The 23,372-nt window shown below is 34.9% G+C and overlaps 1 protein-coding gene across 1 annotated transcript in view; it reads right to left on the bottom strand.

Annotated features, from left to right (window-relative positions):
* The window catches only part of LOC150083026 (DNA-dependent protein kinase catalytic subunit-like), a 387,849-nt gene that overhangs the window by 328,229 nt on the left and 36,248 nt on the right, over positions 1 to 23,372 (bottom strand). The window contains exons 4-7 of the mRNA XM_090378359.1: positions 21,684 to 21,937; positions 13,353 to 13,488; positions 11,765 to 11,851; positions 6,218 to 6,282 (exon numbers count right to left, since the gene is read on the bottom strand). Of these exons, the coding sequence (XP_090234485.1) occupies positions 6,218 to 6,282; positions 11,765 to 11,851; positions 13,353 to 13,488; positions 21,684 to 21,937 (542 nt within the window). The remainder of the gene's footprint in view (positions 1 to 6,217; positions 6,283 to 11,764; positions 11,852 to 13,352; positions 13,489 to 21,683; positions 21,938 to 23,372) is intronic.

Below are 23,372 nucleotides of genomic sequence, written 5' to 3'. Positions count from 1 at the left end.
GAAAAAAAGCCGTGAATTAGGGTTGAATTTGAAAGTGTCTGCAATTCTGCCCTGACACTATAGGAGGGAGTATATGATGAGAGCCCTGTCAATCAATTCGGCCCTGGAAAGAATGTGCAAGGCTCAAGTGGTATAATTTTTTTCAGCCTGGTCTGTACTTGTTAACAGGAGAGACTGCTTCTATAGGGATGGGATACACTTAAATAGAAAGGGTGCAAGAATATTTGCTGATGCTATTGAGGCAGTGTTAGGTGGGTCGGAAAACTGCTAGCTTTGGGGGGGGATACAAGGACTAATAGCTTAACAGTAGCCATAGGCAGAGGTGAAGGTGATTCTTGCACAACTTCTATTAGAATAAGTAGCAAACTAGAGCGTGGGATGTTGGGGGTTTCAGGGACGGATGGCAGTCATCCTAAAATAGGTGGGTATGTGTTAGGGTAACTAAGAATAGGAGTAGGAGCATGTATGCTTGCATGTATACAAATGCTAGAAGTATAGTAAATAAATTTAATGAATTTGAAGTGTTGGTCAAGACATCAAAGGCAGATATTGTTGGGATAGCAGAGACGTGGTGTCACACAGATATAAGGAATGCTGAACTGGAATTTGGGGAGTATAATGTGTACAGAAAGGATAGACAGGATAGAAAGGGAGGAGGTGTTATGCTGTTAATTAAGAAAAACATAAAATCAAAAGAAGTGTATCCAGTTGATATAGATGAACAGTGCACTGTTGAGTCAGTTTGGTGTGACATAAGCACTGCGAAAGCAAAAATAAGAGTAGGTTATAGGCCTAATGACTCGAATGAGAACAATGAACAATTGTACAGAGAAATAGAGTGGACTAGTAAATCGGAATGTCTTATAATGGGGGGGATTTTAACTTCCCAGATATTGACTGGAACTTGTGGGTTGGTCACTCACACACTAGTCAGACTTTTGAGGATTTATTGGACGATTGTTTTCTGCAGCAGCATGTTCGAGAGGCAACCAGAGAAAGTAATACTCTTGATCTGGTTATCAGCAGTGATCATTCGTGTATTAAGAATTTGCAGATAAAGGAACCACTAGGTGGCAGTGATCACAGTATATTGATGTGGGATTTACTTAAAGATTTAATTACCATCAGGGGTAAAGGAAAGGGTTTTTGCTTCCGTAAAGGTGAGTACAGTGGTCTCCGACAGTTTTTAAATTCTGTACAGTGGGATAAACTGACGATGTTAACAACAGTAAATTCTAAGTGGGTAGCATTCAAGGAATTAATCGTGGAAGCTACTAAAAGTTTCATACCTATTAAGAAATATTGTTCAAGGTTCAGGCCTAAATGGTTATCTAATGAACTAATGAGACTCATAATAGAGAAGAAAAATGCATGGGATGCATATAAATTATCAAGCGACTCAGAAGCCTATGGCAGATATAAGCTAGTCTATAATCAGGTGACAAAGGAGGTTAGGCAGGAGAAGGCAGATTACGAGAAATCCTTGGCAAAAGATGCTAAGAAAAACAGCAAGGATTTCTTTATTTATATAAACTTTAAAAGGAAGGGGATGAATCTGATTGGTCCACTTAACATCGATGGTTCGACTGTTGATGATCCTGCTCAGATAGCAAACAAACTGAATGAGTATTTTGCATCTACATTCACACATGAGGAATTATTAAGGTTTGAAAATGGCAGAAGGTTATCAAATTGTAGCAGGATACTTAATGATTTTGGAATAACTGAAAGCAAAGTGGAGGAGAAATTGTTGAAGTGAAACATAAGAAAAGCACCTTTAATATAACTGGATAGATGGGATCTATCCAGTTATATTAAAGGAGGCGGCAAAGCAACTAAGCAAACCCTTAGCCATAATTATGAGAGCATCCTTGGTCTCAGGGGAGGTTCCCACGAACTGGAGATGTGCAAATGTATCCCCAATTCACAAAGGGGGATCGAAGGGTGACACGAGTAATTACAGACCAGTTAGTTTAACTTCTGTTCCAGGTAAAATAATGGAGTCACTGGTTAAAGATGCATTGCAGGATCATCTAGACAAGACTGCAGCAATAATTCAGACACAGCATGGGTTTGTTAAGGGAAAGTCTTGTCAGACAAATTTGATAGGATATTATGATGTGGTTACAAAGGAACTGGATGCAAAAAATTATTTTGATATCATATATTTGGATTTCAGGAAAACTTTTGACACTGTTGCGCATGGAAGACTATTGTACAAATTGGAGCAGAATGGTATTAAGGGTAAGTTGCTACAATGGATAAAAGGATGGTTAAGTGGGAGAAGACAGAGGGTGGTAATCAATGGGTGCTGCTCTTCTTGGATTAATGTTATTAGTGGAGTCCCACAGGGTTCGGTGTTAGGTCCACTGTTGTTTTGTATATTTATCAATGATATTGATGAAGGTATATCAGGCTTAATGTCGAAGTTTGCAGATGATACAAAGGTTGACAGGGTTGTTAATGACAGTAATGGCAGTGTGCTACTGGAACAGGATCTAGATAATTTGGGCAGATGGGCTAAGAAGTGGCAACTGAAATTTAACCTTGACAAATGCAAAGTACTGCATATGGGTAGAAGTAACCCCAGAGAAACGTACCAACTGTGTGGTACTACACTTAAGGTGGTAGAAAATTAAAAAGACCTGGGAGTAATTGTGCAGTCAGATATGAAGTTTTCTGAGCAATGCAGACAGACTGCCAGGGCAGGTCATGGGGTTTTGTCAATGATATATAGGAATTTTGCTAGCAGGGAAAAGGAGGTGATTATCCCTCTGTATAAGGCAATGGTCAGGCCACACCTTGAGTACTGCGTACAGGTCTGGAGGCCTCATTTTAGGAAGGATGTAGATTTTTTGGATGTAGATTTACTTGAGGGTGTACAGAGAAGGGCAACAAGATTGGTGAGGGGAATGAAGGGATCCTCTTACCAAGAGAGGCTTAAGTTCTGAAAATTGCAGTGGCTGGAGACTAGGCACCTGCACGGTGATCTGATTGAGGTATATAAGGCCTTGAATGGGTTGAGCACGTTGAATTCTGATGGGATCCTTCCACTTGTTCAGATTACGAACCTAAGGGGGCATAAATTCAAATTAAGAAAAGACAGATGTAGAATAGATGTGCGGAAATTTGCCTTTAGCCAGCAGGTGGTTAATTGCTGGAACAAACTTCCATCTGTCGTTGTGGAAGTTGATAGGTTGAATAAATTTAAGGAGGAACTGGACAGGCATTTGGAGGGAATGGTGTGATTTTTTTTTTTTTTTTTTTGGCTGATGCTGCATAAGCTCATACACTTGCTTTCTTGCATCACATGCCACTGCTACTACTAACAACTAAAAAATACTGTTCTAGGTTTAGGTGTACCTGGATGTCAGATGAACTACTGAAACTCGTCGCAGAGAAAAAAAAATACACGGGATGAATATAAATTATCAGGCAACACAGAAGCCTATGGTAGATATAAGCTAGTCTGCAATCAAATCGGTGCCTCCGTAGCCAGGTGGGAAGGAGCAGCAGTGCATAGCACAGGCTTCTTGATTAGACCGGGGTTCAAGCCCGTCACCACCAAATACAGAGGATGTGGAAAGGTCAGGGAATGACCACCGCATATCCCGGAGCAATATGGCCTTAGTTGCTAATGCTCCTAAAAACCAAATAACTAACTAACTAGCAATCAAATCACAAAGTAGCTTAGGGAAGCAAAGGCAGACTACGAGAAATCTTTGGCAAAGAATGCAAAAAAAAAAAAAAAAAATGCAAAGACTTCTTTACTTATGTAAACTTTAGAATGAAAGGAATGAATCAGATTGGTCCATTTCATATTGATGGTTCGACTGTTGATGATCCTGCTCATATAGCTGACAAACTGAACAAGTATTTTATATCTACATTCACACATGAGGAATTCTGTGGGGAAGTGGAGAAAAGAAGCTTATTAAACTCTAACAGTGTGCTAAATAATTTGGAAAACTGAGAGGAAAGCAGAGGTGAAATTGTTGAAGTTAAACATAAAAAATTCACCTGGGGTGGATGGGATCTATTCAGTTATATTAAAGGAGGCAGCAAAGGAAGTAAGCAAACCCTTAGCCATACTTATGGAAGTACATTGGTATCAAGAGAGGTCCCCCACGGACTGTATGTATCTCCAATTCACAAAAAGGAATCAAAGGGTGACACAAGTAATTACAGATCTGTTGGTTTAGCTTATGTTCTGGGGAAAATAAGTTAATGGAGTCACTGGCTAAAGAAGCACTGCAGGATCATCTAGACAAGGCTGCAGTAATAATTCAGCCACAGCATGGGTTTGTTAAGAGGAAGTCTTGTCTGACCAACTTGATTGGATATTATGATTTGGTCACAAAGGAACTGGATGCAAAAATTAATTTTTATATCATACTGTTGCACATGGAAGACTACTGTAAAAATTGCAGCAGTATGGCATTAAGAGCAAGTTGCTGCTATGGATAAATGGATGGTTGAGTGTGAGAAAACAGAGAGTAGTAATCAATGGACACTGCTGTTCCTGGACTAATGTTATTAGTGGAATCTCCCAGGGTTCGGCGTTGGGCTCGTTGTTTTTTATATTTATCAATCATATTGATAAAGGCATATCAGGCTTAATGTCCAAGTTTGCAGTTGATACAAATGTTGGCAGGGTTGTTAATGACAGTATGCTGCTGCAACAGGATGTAGAAATGTTGGGCTGATGGGCTGAGATGTGGCAACTGAATTTTAACATTGAAAAATGCAAAGTACTGCATATGGGTAGCAGTAAACCCAGAGTGACATACCAACTGTACGATACTACACTCAGGGTAGTGGAAAATGTAAAAGAGACCTGGAGGGTAATTATGCAGTCAGTTAGAAAGTTTTCAGAGCAGTGCAGTCTGGCTGCCAAAGCAGTTCATGTGGTCTTGTCAGTGATATACAGGAACTTTGCTAGCAGGAATAAGGAGATGATTTGTTCAAATAAGGGCGTAATTAGTTGTGAAGATATTCTTACAATTTAGTACTTTCATATTTGCATTTTGTTGGTCTTGTGAATTGGTCAAATGACAGAAATTTATATTTAATTTTCTTAGTTTATTATTTCCTGGTCATTGGGACAATGTTTCAAAACATTGTTGTTGTTGTTACAGTTGGAGTTTAATGGTACATGGGCTACTATGGCCACTTGGCACATTGTGCCTTTTCAAAAGATAAAAGTAGATTAAGCATATTACTCCAGAGGCTCACATCTGGTGAGTATGGGCTTGGCTCACCCAGGATCCTGAGCTGGATATCATAATTCTTCTCTTTCTTGGTGATTCCCTTCTACTTTTGACACCTCACTCTCATCCTCCCTCTCTCTCTCTCTCTCTCTCTCTCTCTCTCTCTCTCAGGGTAACTCGGGAATTTTTTTTTTTTTTTTTTTTGGTGGTGCGATATAAGCCTCAGGATTCCTTGCAACCATACAGCAATTAACAATAATAAATAATAATCTGCCCTCAATGCCAATGTATGTCAAGCAATAAAATCTTTTCCTGCATTTTTTAGTCTTTTATTAGAGATAACATACAATTCTTTTTGCAGTGATTTCAGAGAAACTGGCTCGTGAAGACCTTGTTTAGCTGTTTGCAGCAGTTCTCGTCTTGTTTGAAATCATTTTTCCTTTGCTAGATATGATAACTATCAGCGGTCAAGGATTACTCATCAGATTTTCAGCAACAATTCTGATTAATTTCATTTTTTTTTTTTCTTTTTTTCCTTTAATGAAACCCCCAGACACGAAAGGTATCAAAACCTATAGTACTAAGTACCAAGACTAAAAATGAATGGACCACTTCAAACCTCCAATAAGCAAAGTAGTGGTATTGCCTGGTTGATGAGAGTCGCCTACCACCTGGAATTCACACCATTCCATAAAACCTCTTATTCAGTATCAGCAACTACTGTCTACTTCTTTAACAGGATGTCCTTAAGACCATCCAAATGAATGATAACCTCTTACTCTAATTTCAATGCTGTAAGCAATTACAATATATAACATTAAATGTAATGCCAATTTTAAAGAATGATAAAATTTACACAAGATGTTTAATATATATATACAATTTATAATTTTAAATATGAGAAGAGCACCATATTTCATGAAAATTTTATGCAATTTATAGAAAAGGTCAAATCAAAAATTTATAATGGAGGTACTGTGCAAAATAATTCTAAAATATGCACTTACTTAAGTTCTTCAATGTAAATAGAAGAAAGACATAAAAAGAATGGCAAAAGATCCAATGCAGAAACCTAAATTTTTAAAATAAATTGAGAAGCAGATAAATATAAAATTATGGGAATTGTTACATTTTAAAAGCAAAATATAGCTGTTAAGTCATCAAAAGCATTCCTATATAGGTTACTATAATCATGCTATAAAATTATATGGCCACATTAGCATATATGGCTACAATACTTGTATGAAAAATTTTAAATGGTTAGATGAATGAAACTAAATTTGTCAAAATCTACAATATTGGGCTGTATTATTAATGCTGCATAAAAAGCACAGGAAATGATTCCTTGACTAATACTAAACTATTCTAAAAAATGTTCTGAACAATTTCTTGATTCAATGCACATGTAACAAGATATTACAATTGTGTTACAGCACTACAGTATTTTCTTGTGTTTTCTTGTAAAATATCAGCAGTTGAGAATTTAAATGGCATAATTCATTCTGAAAAGATGAAATATATGACTAATGTGTACTGTGATGTATCCTTTATGTCTTCTTGGGAAGGGAATAGGGGCACATGCACACACACATGCGCGCATGAACACGCACGCACACACTATCAAGGCTGATAATATCCCAAAGCCAATATCATCAGACAATCTGATGTGTACCTTTGAAATTGTGTTGCAGCATTGTGCCAATATTTGGAAGAGGTAGGCCATGCTCAATACAACTGCCTGCCATGGAAGAAGTAGTGGCATCTGATCAAATGGCTAATACAAATATGCAAAACACTGTAATATCACGCAGTATCAGGTTTGGAGTGAACTGCCACCCACTGAATTATAAGAGTATATGATTTGCAGCCAAAAGTGCAGAATGCAAAATCTGCGACTCCATACAGATTACGAATTCGGTGTGTCCTAATGTCAATGGGTACTGCAATAATAGGATCCTCAAATAGTTTTGAAAGTGCATCCTATGGACTGATAAAGCCCCTTCACACAAAAGGTCATTTGGAACTGCTGCAATATGCATTATTAGATAGACATAAATCTGCATGTCATGTTAGTACTTCATATGGTTTCAGCCTCAGGGAGTGTCAATGTATGGCCCAGTATCTTTGAAGACAAAGTTCATTGTACCTGAAAAGATGAAATATATGACTAATGTGTACTGTGTTGTCTTCTTGGGTAATAAAAGGTAAATGATCATTATTTACTTTTATTATCTGACAAGAGAGCATTATGTATGATTTTTATCAACTCTGTTACCAGAGTTACTACATGACATGCTTTTGACAAATTGTTGTACAATGTGGGTCCAACAAGATAGTGCATACAGACAAAATTTAATTCTACTGTCCCCCCCCTCCTAGTAGTTTTCTGACCCACCTGTCACTGCCTCAATAACATATGTATCACAGCCTCAATACTGTGTTCTCTGAGAGGTAATGGCAGTGTGTTACTGCAACAGGATCTATAAAATTTGGGCAGATGGGCTGAGAAGTGGCAACTGAAGTTTAACACTGAAAAATGTAAAGTACTGCATATGGGTAGAAGTAACCCCAGAGAAACGTACCAACTGTGTGGTACTACACTTAAGGTGGTAGAAAATGAAAAAGACCTGGGAGTAATTGTGCAGTCAGATATGAAGTGCAGACAGGCTGCCAGGGCAGGTCATGGGGTTTTGTCAATGATATACAGGAATTTTGCTAGCAGAGAAAAGAAGGTGATTGTCCCGTCTGTATAAGGCAATGGTCAGGCCATGCCTTGAGTACTGCATGCAGGTCTGGAGGCCTCATTTTAGGAAGGATGTAGATTTGCTTGAGCATGTACAGAGAAGGGCAACAAGATTGGTGAGGGGAATGAAGGAATCCTCTTACCAGGAGAGGCTTAAGTTCTGCAAATTGCAGCAGCTGGAGACTAGGCACCTGCACGGTGATCTGATTGAGGTGTATAAGGCCTTGAATGGGTTGAGCACGCTGAATTCTGATGGAATCCTTCCAATTGTTCAGATTACAAACCTAAGGGGGCATAAATTCAAATTAAGAAAGGACAGATGTAGAATAGATGTGAGGAAATTTGCCTTTAACCAGCGCGTGGTTAATTGGTGGAACAAACTTCCACCTGTCATTGTGGAAGTTGATAGGTTGAATAAATTTAAGGGGGAACTTGACATGCATTTGGAGGGAATGCAGAAGCTCATACACTTGCTTTCTTGTATCACATGTCACTACTACTATACCATAATCTATATAGGTACTGTAAAATCGGTACATAGTAACAATAGATACTGTAAAATCATGTCAAGTATATTAACATAATTGTACAGTAAAACTTGTCAAAGAGATCACCTCTGAATAATGATAAACCATCTAATGTGATTATTTTTTATTAGTTCCTGGCAAGACATCATAATGCACTGAAATGTTCAACAATGTAGATTACTGAAAATACATTTTAAGTGCAATTCAATTCCATTTCCATTCCATTCTCTCATAGTAAGAGGGAATGGAATAGAAATTAAAAAAAAAAAAAAAAAATACAAGAAAATTAACACAATTTAGAAATCAGGAAGTGTATCAATCCTTGAAGATACAGCTCTATCTTTAACCTCTTAAATGTAGTACTTTTTTTTATCTAGTTCATTAAAAATAGTTACTAGGTTACCTCCATATGTCTAAGTGAATTTCTTCACCAAGTAACATGAATTAGTTGATAATGACATGGTGTTTTTTTTTTCAAAAACTTCTACTACTTCAGCAGTAACTGTTAGGATTTTCTTAAAGCCAGCAACTAAATAATATTCTATTAAATAATAATAATAATAATATATATATATATATATATATATATATATATATAATCCAATTAATCCCAAAATTAAATAGATAGAAATTAATAAAAATATATATTAAAAATAAATAAAAAAAATAGTAGGAAAGCTAACATCAGTGGCCGCAGAAAAGCACAATCCACTCCATGTTGCTTATAATAAGCTAAATTAAAATAGGATATTTGCCAGTAGCATGGCATACTAGTAGAGCAAAATAAAACAGCCAAATAAAATAATATAACAATAACAGAAAAATATATAGGGATGGGATAAAGAAGAAGAGGGTAGTGTTGAAGCAACATTCCTAAAATAATTTAGAAAATTAAGTCAATTAAAATGAATTTAGTGGCGCATCCTTGATGGCACCCGTTTCCGAATTATGTGAAATCTCACTAAGGTGGAAATGTAGACTAACATTACATGACCAAATAAATTGAAAATAATAATTAATAAAATGAATTAAAATAGACTGACCATTATGCGGCATCTCAACAGAGGACCACGAGACCAATAATAGTCAAGGAATCATTGCATTTCAAATGCTAAACAAATCCATGCAACGATGGAATGATACTAAAATCAGACCGCCGATGCAATAGATTTGCATAGAGGTGGTTCTTATGCAGCGAAAAATAATAAAACAGAAAGCCTAGTACTCGAATGGCCAAACCACACCACTGACAAAACAATAGCTGAACTGAAAATATATACAAATTTGTAGAAACAAATTAGGCTATAGATGGCGGAATGAATGCAGCGTTAGCACATCGTCATGCTACCCCCATGTAAATATAATCCAATTAATCCAAAAATTAAATAGAGAGATAGAAATTAATAAAAATATATTTTAAAAATAAATAAAAAAAATAGTAGGAAAGCTGACATCAGTGGCAGCAGAAAAGCACAATCCACTATGTGTTGCTTATAATAAGCTAAATTAAAATAGGATATTTGCCAGTAGCATGGCAAACCTATATATATATATTTTTTTTTTTTTTTTTTATCTCACATTTTATTGATATTTTATCTCACCTAGTAAAGAAAATATAAAAAAAAATTGAAAACAAAGAGCTGTGAGAGAGAGATTTTCATTTTCAGTTAAACGTCACTCAGAGGCTAAGAGTAAAATATTTAATGAGATTACAAAATAAAGCGCTATATGGCAGAACTGCAAAAGCAAGAAACATATTTATTGAAAAAAATCATACAATTCTATATTGTGATTTTTGTTGTTTCATTGGTTATTATGTCAGTCAATTCACATTAGATGAGTTAGCTGCTGAAGACAATCTTATGGAAATGCAAGGACATGGCTCGATGCATGGTCTTCATGCTACTGTTATTTTTCATATCTGCTAACTTTAGTTAAAATTATAATCCTTTCTCAATTAATCAGACAGATATATATATATATATATATAATGATGTAGTATATTAGGCAATCTCATTCTCCTCTGAACTTAATTAATCATTTACTTATAGTTAGCCACCCAAAAGAGCAGCTAAGATAATCATGGAAAATTTGGCAGTGATTTAAGTTTAATGTAAATTAATTTCAGTAAATTTAATAAATTTCATTTTGCAATATCTGATAAGAACCATATTTTTAGACAGCTAATTACACCTCTGCAATTCAACATTTTCAATAAATAAAATAAAAACAAGTGACAATCAGAAAAAACACAAGCACTATACCTTCACAAAGGACTTGACATCTACTGAAATAGAACTCCTTCTTCCCTTAAATTTAACTGTATGTGTAAAGGTTTATTTTTCTGAGCGTGAACTTTTTTTTTTTTTGTTTTTAAATGAGAGCTGCTTTCTTCCAAAAACTAATTATTTCTCTATACAAATTCATGTTCATTAATCCACAAAATGAGTGATGTATGTAGGAAATATAACCACTTTGACCAAAATCCTATATGTAATAATTCTAACTCAATAACCCTTTTTTTTTTTTATTCTGTTGTTCTATGCAATGCTAAAAACTCCAATTTCAATAAATTTTGATTTTAACACTAATGACAAGTAGTTTTGGGTTTTACATACTGCAGAATACTTCATGTTCAGTAAGTAGAAAGATGCCAGGTATTAATTTCATTTCACCATCAACTTACTACATGAAATTGCAAACTAGACCTTACAATAAGTAAATATAGCAAATTATTATCAGTAATCACAAATGGTGCATGGAATCAAGCTCATACAAGCAAAAAGAAAAAAAAAAAAAAAAACCCATATCACCCATCCATCCCATTTAATAATTTGTCTACTGTAAATTTATTCAAATTATCCATTTCTATAACACTAGAAGGAAATTTGGCCCAACAAACTTCCTTCCTTCCTGGCAGAAAACAAATTTCCACATTTTTACATACATCCATTTTTCATTTAAGTTTATTTCCCCTTATGCATATTGTCTGGACAGGAGTAAGCCAGTAAGCCATTGAGTAAACCAGATGCCATCAGCATTTAGTTTACTCAAGAAAAGTAAAGAAAAATCTATAAATATACGCAATCACAATCAAATATGGAAATATTTTTACAAGACAATATGGACACAATGAAGATGACCAGGATGATCTGTGGCTGGGCAGATGCTAGAATATTTTAGTAGTTTGATCTGATAAAACAATAATAACTCCAGAAGCTTTAGCATGAGTTTGATGATGAATAAAAAGTAGATAAATATATTATAATGAATAACTAATTTACCTTTAATCCAAGAGAAACATTTCTGTTAAGTAGTTCTATATACATAGAAAACAATGAAGGCAAAGCCTTGTTTCCCTCCTTTATTATCTAAAAAAGAAAAAAAAATAGTCAACTGCAAGCAAACAAAATAAATATCTACTATACAAGGTAAGGCAATAAAGTTCCCAGACTGGTGCAATAAAAACAACACAAAGTGAAGGAACTCAAAAATGTAGTTAGGGAATTTTCATGGAAACTCCAAAAAAAAATGGTTTTATTTTTATTCAGAATAATCATCACCTGACTGAATGCACTTATTACACCACTCTAAAAGTTTCTGAAAAGAGTGTGAATGCATCCAAAAGGCAATGTTCAGTTTGGCAGTATTTTTTTCTTTATATCCTCAACTTAAAGAAAAATTAACTACCATAGAAAATAACTTTTGTCTTGGGAAGGAACAAAAAGTCAGCTGGTGCTAGATCGGGAGAGTAGGGTAAAATATTGCACAGATAGGTGATCTGTGCAATGCCATGTTCCATCAGAAATGTCTTAACAACAAGCATGGAATGGGCAGGGCACTTTCATGCAACAAAAACCAGCTACCTTTCTCTCAAAATTGCAGCCTCACCCAAGAAATGCACTTCAATAGTCTTTGAAGCACCTGTATATAGAACGCAGCATTAACACTCTCTCTCTCTCTCTCTCTCTCTCTCCCCCCCCCCCAGATGCAAATTCTTTTGATTCATACCTAGTTTGTTGAAAAACATGATCAGCATTATTTTGTAAATGAAACATTTTTGGGCCTTGGCAATGATTTTTAAGTCCACTGTATGTTCTGATTCTTTGTCTCTCTGGGTCACACTGAAACACCCAACATTCATTTCCAGTGATATTACAGTTAAGGAAGTTAGGACTGTCTTGACAAGTCTTAGTAAAGTCTTTGCATGATGACACCCATCCATAAGGCTACATGGCACAAAAATTTTGCACAAACCTTCCCTTTCCGAAAATCTTCATGCACAATTTGACAAATCATCTCCTTATTCACACCCAATTCATCAGTCATCATTCTGAGGGTCAAACAATGATCACTTGCCACTTTTTTTTTCAAACCTTTTGCAACTGTCCTCATTTTGTGAGGTTGACCATTCAAACACATTGAACATATCATAATCATCAACCATTTTGAAAATTTCATACGTTTATTTTGTAGATTTTCCCAGTTTAAAGCAAATTTGATATTAATTCATTGCTCCACTGCAAAATCATGATGCAGAACATTAATGCTATTAAAGAAACTGTTTGTTATTTGCACCCTGCTGGCTCCTGGATAATTTCTGTCCAACCATCTGTTGGTGGTACAGAAATTACCACCAACAGATGGTGGTAATTTTGAACTACAACATACCACGTCCAATTATTTTCAAACTCATCAAGCATGGCCACAACAGCACCAGTTTGAGAAACCTATTGCCACACCATGTGTATGAATTAGTATAAAACTTTAAACTCAATTGTAATAATTTTTATTAAAAATATTTTAACACACAAAACTATATAAAGAACAACAAATTTCATATAACAAAACAGCATCTAAACTACATCTTACTGAAGAGTCAACTAGCAAGAGCTTTGTAAGCAGAGACAGAGCAAAATTTATATTGTCTTCTTGAGCTCCATAACTCCAGCAATTCAACAGTTTAGGCCAACATGATATCACTGCTTCTACAACTTGTTTCCCACATCTGCAAGAGCAAACAAACATCCTGTAAAACTAAATTGTCTTATATGATATGTATATATATATATATGAAGGATTAATATATACACAAATTAACATCTTGTATTTTAAACTAAGCTGCTTTGAAACTACAAAGATTCATTTGGGAGGAACTTATGAAATCACTCAATTCTTTCTGATGCTTTCTTTTCACTACTGAAGCTGGCGGTTTGAAAGGGTGCCAATTCTGTAAAATGAAATACCTTAAAATTAGAAAAGAAATTCCATATGAAAGGAATTCAATATGTAATTTTTCTATAAAGGGCCCGTGTTGTCAAAAACCAGATTTCAACAAATGGGGGGGTGGGGGGGGAGTCAACTCAAAGGATACACAATTTCAGTAAACTGAAAACCAATTTAATTTCAGGCATCTTATTTTGCAAAATATGTACCCTTTGAAAGTGCCAGCTGCAGAGAATATTAGAAATTTTCAGAAAACATTTCTTAAGTTCCTCTCAAAATAATCTTTCTAATTTCGATTTCAAATAGAAAAATATTTCAAGTAATGTTACAGCTATTGATTCGATGACTTTTAGTTGAATAAATTTATCAGATAAAAGGGTAAATATATAAAGTTTCTTTCTATCATGTAAATATGAATGCACAACAAAATTACATGTTAAACTGAACTAACGTCATTTGCATCATTTCCATCTGGCATTTTCATCACCAATTGGTGTACTTCAATCTTAGAAATTTAGTAGGTGCTGCCAAAGATGTTTACACATCAAAAACCCCCACAGTCAAAGCTAATGCATAAAGTATAGAAAATAAGCCTTCATCTAGCACCAATGATAAGTTATTCAACCATGTTCACTTTGAAAAGTATAATGGATGATTTTTACAAAATCCTTCATGAACATATAAAGGAGCTTTGAAATAAAAAAAAAATAAAAAATAAAAATAAAAAAAAATATATATATATATCTGTAATCACCACATGTAGCTAACTTCACCGATTCTGGTCTAAGCAAACAGCAAGTTGGCATTAACCTAATTTATTCCATTATCTAAAGTTACTTTGTTTAAATTTCATACTGTATTTTGAATTCAAACTTTCATTTTTCTAGATTTAATTGACATTATTTTAGCTTTTTAACTCTATTTTATACATTTTTATATTTATTTTTATTTATTTATGTTTGAATTTTATTCCTTCCTTTTGGTCTCTATCTGGTCAGCTATGATTTTTACGTTTCACACGTATACATCATAACAGAAACAGAGACCCTGCTTATTGCAGTCGCTCCTACAGTTTTGGCTGCCGATCCTATGAAGAAGTAGTTAAAACCCTAGGATCCACTACCTTTAGGTAACATCAATATTATCATTATTATTCTTATGTTAATCTAATTTAATTTCAGGTTATCTGCTTTTATTTTGCTGGCATTCTCAATTTTTTCAATGGTAATTACAATTGATAGGCCAGCACTATTACCCAATACACTAAAAATAAGCATTTGTCTATATATATATATATATATATATATATATTCTCCAGTAATAATCCTGCTCATAAGTTAAATATGTTAACTTCACTAGGCCCGGTGACACAGTGACATTCTATTTTTATAGGCTGTCTCTCATTAAAAAATACTAAAACTGTTCCTAAATCTACTAATCATATGGTAACCATGATTTCTCAAAAATTACTGAAGCAGACCTTTCTCATTACTTAAATATATCAATTAATATGGCGGTCACAAAGTTGAAGTTCAGATATCCCAAGACTCAACTTTCAAACTTTGATATAATCAACTTTCAAATTAACTTTCAATGAAAGATATTTAAATATCTATCTCAAGATAAGGTAATAAACTGACAGAGCCTTCATCATGTAATTTAGACAAAATAGAAAAATAAAAAAATCATCAAAATAAAATTTGAATTTATTATGATTAAGATAACTCTACTAATTATTATACAAATAAAAACCATTATTTTTAATTGTACTAATTGGTACAGTTAGACAATGGTAATATTAAGAATTATATCTAAAATTATCAACAAAATTTATAAACAAAGAAAAATATGATGGAGAGCAATAACCTACCCACAGAAGTTAGCCAATCCTATATGGAATTATTAGTATAACAAATACTAACAAAAACAGTAGAAATGTTTAATATCCAAGTTGGAGAAGTACTGCTATTAACTGCACAAAATTAATGTTATTTATCTTATGCATGCAGTATGATATCTTAGCATTACATGAAGATATAATTTCCTATTATGAAGAGATAGGCAGTATCTTCATAGCATATAAATATTGAACATCTACCGTATTACTACCCTAATATACTTAACATCTACCATAATATTAATGAAATATGAAAAACAGCTCCAAAAACAGTATTCTGCTTGCAACACTTTCTTGCCAGTCGCCAGTCCTATAATGGGAGTTTACTGCACGTTGCTCACTGCACCACTTTCAAACTTTTTTTTCCCTAACCATATTTACCATTCTTTTTCACAATGTTTAGATATCATTTGTTTCATTCAGAGCTGCTTACTTATCCATTCTATCTAAAACCTTCAAAATATTGTGCTTTATAACCAACCAGAATTTCAAATACTAATATATGCTTGTCAGTCATGTTAGGCAGCACAATTTTTTTTTCAACTGACATTATAAATAACAATACAAAACACTAAAGTAACATTGCAATAATATCCAAAATGTCATTCAATCCTGATTCGCGTTTTTTTTTTTTTTTTTTTTTTTTATGAAAACCCCAAACACAAGAGGTATTAGAACCTATAGTACTTAGTACCATGCAAGGATTGGAAGTTGAGAAGAAGAAAGATATTTGTTGACATTAGACTTGAACTCCTGTAGATTGTGATTTTCAGGAAATACGTAAGAAGTAAAGTTGTTCCAGAAAAAAGGCAGTTGAATGAATAAACAAGGAAGATGAAAAGTTGATTTTGTGAGTTTGAAGTTGGACAGTAAAATGGATGTTGGCATATGTTCAGACTCTTTTGAAAGAGAGAGTGGGAATTCTACAAGCCAATTCAGAAGAACAGTGTCCATGGAAGTATCAGGCATGAAGCAGAAACAGTATGTCTATGAGACAGAGTGGAGAGACGAGAGGTTTTGGTGGCACAGCCCAAGATGAGTAGACCGGAGTTCAAGCCCCTGACTGCTAAATACGGTCGATCTGCCAACCCGCACTGGACCAGCATGGCAGATTATGGTCCATTTCCCTCAGCATGAATTGTTGAGGAGGCTTCCATCCTGCAGTGGGTTGATAATGGCTGCAGTTTACCTTTTTTTTTTTTTATTTTATGTTGTAATGTATTATTTTCCCACATAAGAAGTTTCCCAGGTAATACGTTTTCCAGCATAAAAAGTTTGTGATAAAGAATAACACAGTGCATTATTATAATGACGTTTTACCACTTAATATGCTTTTAAAAATAAAAATTATTTATTTTTAATATTAAAAAATATTTAACAATATAAACATTTGGTTATCGAACAAGTTAGTGCCAAGCATCATTTTAATTCGTAGTAAACCACTGAAATGGCATCATTTTTGATATACATATATCTCATATTATGATGCTTTCACAACAAGTTGCCCTAATATTGCACTACTTTCAATAAGCAATGCTTCGCCAATGGAGAAGATTAACGTTACTTATTCTCGTCTGATACCACCACCCAATGGTTGTGGGGTGATGATATCCACCGAGAATCTATTGGTGAAGTGTGCCTATTCGAGAATCCATTGTCACAGTGTTGCTTATTCAAGGTAGTTCAATATCAGAGCAACTTGTTGTGAAGGCACTCACAAGATGAGATATATCAAAAACGATGCCATTTCACCTAATTCAGTGGTTTAATATGAACTAAAATGATGCTTAGGACTAACTTGTTTGATTAGTGAATGAATTTTCCGTAGTCTGAGGCGTTCAGCACAAAAACATTTATAGTAGAAAAATTTTGATATAATGAAAGTGATATATTGCATTGTTTTCATCGATATCCATAACTGGATACATAGACCACGTTAAGCATTAAGTTCTGATGGCTGGGAACAGTTCAGAATTACTTAGTGGATTGTTGCTGTGTCTTATTGTAATTGTGACCTTTTAAGGTACATTTAAACTTCAAAGGAGCTAATTTTTCCAACCTGGTAAAAGAGTTTAATGAACAGAATGTTAAGCAATTAGGAATCCTCAGTTTAAAAATGTTTCCAAAAGACAGATTAAAATATTTATAAATTCTGAAATAGTACTTAAAAATCATCTTTAACTTCTGTATGTGTATCGTTTCAATTTTATTTGTGTAGTTAATATTTCATACCCTTAAGTCATTTTCCCTTCTAAGAAGTTTTCCCACATAAGAAGTTCTAAACCTCCAGTTCCTTGAAAAACTTCTTATCCAGGTTCTACTGTATATTCATGTCTATAATGCGGACACTTGGTTAAAATATGTCATATGGTTAAAAAGGTGCTACAGTTCTCACACATAGGAGAGTAATCTGCCTTCAGCAGGAATGCATGGGTAAGATGACCGTGTCCTTTGCAGAGGCGAGCTAGGACAACTTCCTCTCTATGGTTCCTGTGCAGACTCAACTGCCAGTGTTGGATTATATGCTTTATCTGATATAGCTTGTTCATAACCTGCCCATGCCAAGATTGTTGCCATTGGGGGAATAATGTAGAGTAGTTACCTGTAGTCTGTATAGGGAACTGGACCAGCATGGATCATCACAATCACAGAGCAGTTGTAGCAGGCTACAACGGTTCTGCAACTGTGATGATCTGGCTGCAGCATCTGCCAGATCATTACCTCTGCTCCCAATGTGGCTTGGGATCCAACAGAACCAGATGCAGAATCTAGATTCATAAAAAGAATATAACTTCTGCTGAACACTGGACAGGACTGGATGAGGATTACATCTCATCATTGATAGAGGCCCTAATGTACTAAATAAATCTGCCTTTAATAATTATTAGTTTTAATGTGGTCCAGGGCTAGCTCTACAGCATACAACTCTGCGGTGTATATACTGCACTCTTGGAGAACCTCCTCAGATAATGTTCTGCGAAGACTATAGTGGATCCCACAGATGATTCTGATTTTGAGCCATCAGTGAAAATTGACAGGAGGGTTTTATTGGCACATTAGCGACTAAGGCTATAATGCGCAGATTGGCAGGAAATCAGAGTAAGAAGCTCGATGGAAAACATAAGAGTTGTAAGTAGACAAATGGTGAAGTACTAGCTTTTCCCATGTTATAAATGGAGATGGCGCATGGTGGAACATGAGCATGCCAGGATGGAAGGGAGTGCCTTGGTGATGGAGCAACACTGTCTACTGTGATATTAAGTTTTATGAGCAGCTTATGGACACAAGTACCAAAGGGATGGTTGGCAGTCTGACAAGCATTATATAGATTTTTCCATCTTGGCTAGAAAATGGATTTCCACACAGTGGTCTGGCAAGGCTTTCACTTTTAAAGTATATTTTAGCAATTTTCATTTGTCGAAGCGAAAGAGGTGGTTCGGTTGCTTTGACATATAAGCTCTGGGCAAGTGATGTTCGAAATACTCCAGTAGCAATGCAGATGGCTTGGTGCTGAACTAAGTCTAGCCATTGTAGTAAGTTGTTTCTGGCAGATGGGATCCACACTGAAATTTACATCAAACCAGCACGTGATAGAGGTTGAGTAAATTGTAGCAGTCTGCTCCCCAATTATTAGATGAGGTGGCACAAAGGAGGTTCAGTCCTCTTGTGCACTTGTTCAGTCCACTTGGCCCACAGTTCATGGATATGTGGAAGGAATGTGAACTTATTATCAAATAAGTTCAAGAATTGTCTTGGGTGCTACTGGAATGATATTTTGTCCGAGCTTAAGTTCTGGTTCAGAATGAAGGTTCAATTTGCGACAAAAGTGTATGCAGATGGTCTTCTGAGGCAAGAACCTGAAATCAAATCAATAGCCATTGTCCAAGAGTTGACGTCGTCGATGATGCTGCGATTGCCTTTCAATGCCCCTCATATATTACATGATTGTGAAAAGATGCTAAACTCATCAAGACAGAGGGCACTATTTACCTTCGGAGGAAGATACTCACTAATAAAATTAACTTTCATAGCAAAAAGTGTAATACAATGCTCAAGGGTCATGTTACGAGGACATTAGCATTAGCAGAGGCATATGATGCAAGAAAGCAAGCTTATGCAGCATCAGCCAAAAAAAAAAAAAAAAACTTCCACTTCCGTTTGCTCGAAATGCCTGTCCAGTTGAGCCTTAAATTTATTTAGGCTATCAACTTCCACAACAAGGGATGGAAGTCTGTTCCACCAACCAACTACCCGCTGGCTAAAGGCAAATTTCCGCATATCTATCCTACATATGTCTTTCCTCAATTTAAATTTATGCCCTCTCAGGTGATTATTCTGAGCAAAAGAGGCAGAATCCCATCAACATTGAGCATGCTCAAACCATTCAAGGCTTTATACACCTCTATCAGATCACCTTGCCGGTGCCTAGTCTCCAGACACTGTAATTTGCAAAACTTAAGCCTTTCTTCGTAAGAGCAACCCTTTGTTCCATTCACTAATCTTGTTGCCCTTCTCTGTACTCGTTCCAGCAGCTCTACATCCTTCTTGAAATGAGGCCTCCAGAACTGTATAGAACTCAAGGTGTGGCCTGACCATTGCCTTATACAAGGGGATAATCACCTCCTTATCCCTCCTAGAAAAATTCCTGTATATCGTTGATAAGACACCATGAGCTACTCTTGCAGCCCATCTGCACTGCTCAGAGAACTTCATATCTGCCTGCACAATTACCCCCAGGTCCTTTTCATTCTCTATCACTGTCAGTGTAGTACCACAGAGTTGATACGTTGCTCTGGGGTTGCTGTTTCCCATATGTAGTACTTTACATTAGTCAAATGGGGGACTCCCATGTCCCCCAGGGTTCAGAGTTGCAAAAGGTCATATTTCCATAGTAAACTGGTGCCAGGCTTACCAATTTGCTACAGAAATATGATCTTTTGGGTTCGAGATGTCGGTGCTCCCTTGAAGATATACCTGCAATACCCCTACTGTTTGAATTCTTTCTTATTATATTTATTTATTTATTTAATTAATTATTATGTTTCAGTTAATTAATTCCTTATTTGGAAACTGATTTCTTTAGTCTTTTCATGTAAAGTAACATAGGCAGCAGCAGCAGCATCATCATCATATCAACCTTGTAAAGAGCTGAAGGACTTTCCCACAGTACATTATTTATTATTTATTTTATTTATTTATTTATTTTTGTTAATATGGTAATAGCAGTAGCTACCTAAACATATGTGGTGCCAGAAAACATATAATGTGCTTTAGTTTCAGCATTATTAATTTCACACAGTTTAAGAGTGATTAAGTTAATATAACTGAATTGTTTGTACTTTAAATATTGTAAAAACACCCCAGGTTATGATTTTTATTCTAAAAATATTCTCTATACCCCCAGAGAATTTTGTGATATTATAGAGAACATATCTTTTTAAAATCCAAATCAGACAAAAACAGCCAACAAGTGCAATCTTCTCTTCCTCCTTTGATTTTCAAAAAAGCCATTTTCAGGCTGCCTCTAGCGGTGTCTCCGTTTAGTAGAAAACACAAAAACATGTCAGCATGTTTTGGAAGAATTAAAAACAATTTATCCATTTAATGGTTGTTTCATCTGAATTATGCATAAAATAACCTTTTAAAATGTAAATTTACATACAGGTCAGAAAATAAAAAAAAGGTTGAAGATGCCAAAAAAAAAAAAAAAAAAAAAAAAAAAGCAAGCATATGCATGACTCAAATTAGATATAACACCATAAACATTGTAACATTAGCCTGCTAATACGTTCTCATCGGGGCAGCTCAAAAAAAAAAGTGCTAATGGGAATTTATGTACATGAAAATTTCCAAGAACACTGTACTTTCCAATGTACAGCAACTAATAAAGGAAGAAAGACATCTAGAAATCATATTTTGATAGTAAATTAATTAATTTATAATTTTATTGATATTTTTAATATTAACTATATTTAAAAGATTCATACATAGTTTATTATCTGAAGAAGCTGGTTTTACATAAGGTCTGTTGAGCAATACTTAAAATTCAATAGCCATCAATATTAAAAAAAGATGCCTACTCTTTCCGAAGATCTCTTGCTTTGGAGAGATCACTCAATAATTCCAAAAGGATAGTAGAAACTGCCATTCTATCTTTCTGCATATAATCAATCAAAACTGGAATAAGAGAATTACAATTCTTGACAAAATAGCTGCTTATTTGAGAGCTAAAATAACTCAAAACAATCAAGCCTCTGTGTATTTCATGACTCCCTTTCTTTTTAATAGAAGCACTCTCCTCCACTTCTAATAGCTTGGACACTAAACTGTGAGCCTAAATAATTAAAAACATAAATTTAAAAAATATCAAATAATTAAGTATAACCCTATAAAGTTTAATAAATAACTTTAAAAATTTACTTTAACCTCTTATAGAGTGAATTTCTTGACAATGTCTCAGGGCTGAGCAGTGAGTTTTATTGCTAACAATCAGTGAGACAATATGGATTGAGTTTCTTCATGAAATTTAAAATTCATAAAAATGGAAACTTTGTACATAAATATTTTAAAATTGTTTGCTAATATTACAGCAAAGTTATTTCACGAATCATATCAGATTTAAAAAACATATTGTAATTTAAAAAAAAAAAAAAACTCAGTATTATTTCTTTTTTGATGTAATTCAGTCTTCTACATATATTTATGAATCACCTGATTCAATTTTTTCAACCTCTGGATCTGAATTCTAGAGAATTTCAACATTCATATGCCAAAATTGAACAACAAGGGCTGACAGGTGTGATCTCCTCCTCTTCATCCAATTTCAAAATTTTGCATATACTACTGAAAAGGTTAAAGGAATGGGGGAGGGGATTGAGCTGGAATGTTTAGTTTAGGGAATATTGCTAGTATGTTTGTTTGTTATTTAGAATGGGGGAGGGGATTGAGCTGGAATGTTTAGTTTAGGGGAATGTTGCTAGTATGTTTGTTTGTTATTTAGTTTTTAGGAGCATTAGCAACTAAGGCCATATTGCTCCGGGGATATGCGGTGGTCATTCCCTGACCTTTCCGCATCCTCAATATTTGGCGGTCACGGGCTGGAACCCGGGTCTCATCAAGAAGCGTGTGCTACGCACTGCTGGTCCTGCCCACCTGGCTACTGTTGCTAGTATATCCTGTTTGGCATTTCTGTTATAAGGATAATTTATCTATTTGTGGACTAAGAAAACTTGTGAAAATTTGAAAAACAAACCTCCACACCTCAACCTCAGACTTATTAGCTCAGTACTCCTCAAAACAACCACATAGACAGGATTAAACCTTTCTGAACAGAGGATATACAACAAAATCAGAGGGGGCTATCAAAGGTAAAAATTCAGAACTAAAATATTTACATTATTACAACAAAGCAGATATTACACATTTCTTCTAAAAGCAACGTCCCTATTAAATAATTCAAATCTGATTCATCCAATTCCTTCTACAGTTTACATAAGTAAAGAATTCTTTGCTGTTTTTCTTTGCATCCCTTGCCAAAGATTTCTCGTAATCCGCCTTCGCCTGCCTAACCTCCTTTGTAACTTGGTTACAGATCAACTTGTATCTATCATAGGATTCTGTGTCACGTGTTAATTTGTATGTATCCCATGCATTTTTCTTCTCTGCCATATGTCTCATTAGTTCATCTGACATCCACTTAGACCTAAACTTTGAACAATATTTCTTAGTTGGTATGTAAAGCCTAGTAGCTTCCAAGAGAAGTTCTTTGA

Source organism: Mastigoproctus giganteus, chromosome 7, assembly GCF_048544385.1.
Source record: "Mastigoproctus giganteus isolate SK-2022 chromosome 7, ASM4854438v1, whole genome shotgun sequence".
Taxonomy (NCBI): Eukaryota; Metazoa; Arthropoda; class Arachnida; order Uropygi; family Thelyphonidae; genus Mastigoproctus; species Mastigoproctus giganteus.
This window is presented reverse-complemented; position numbering and strand designations above follow the sequence as displayed.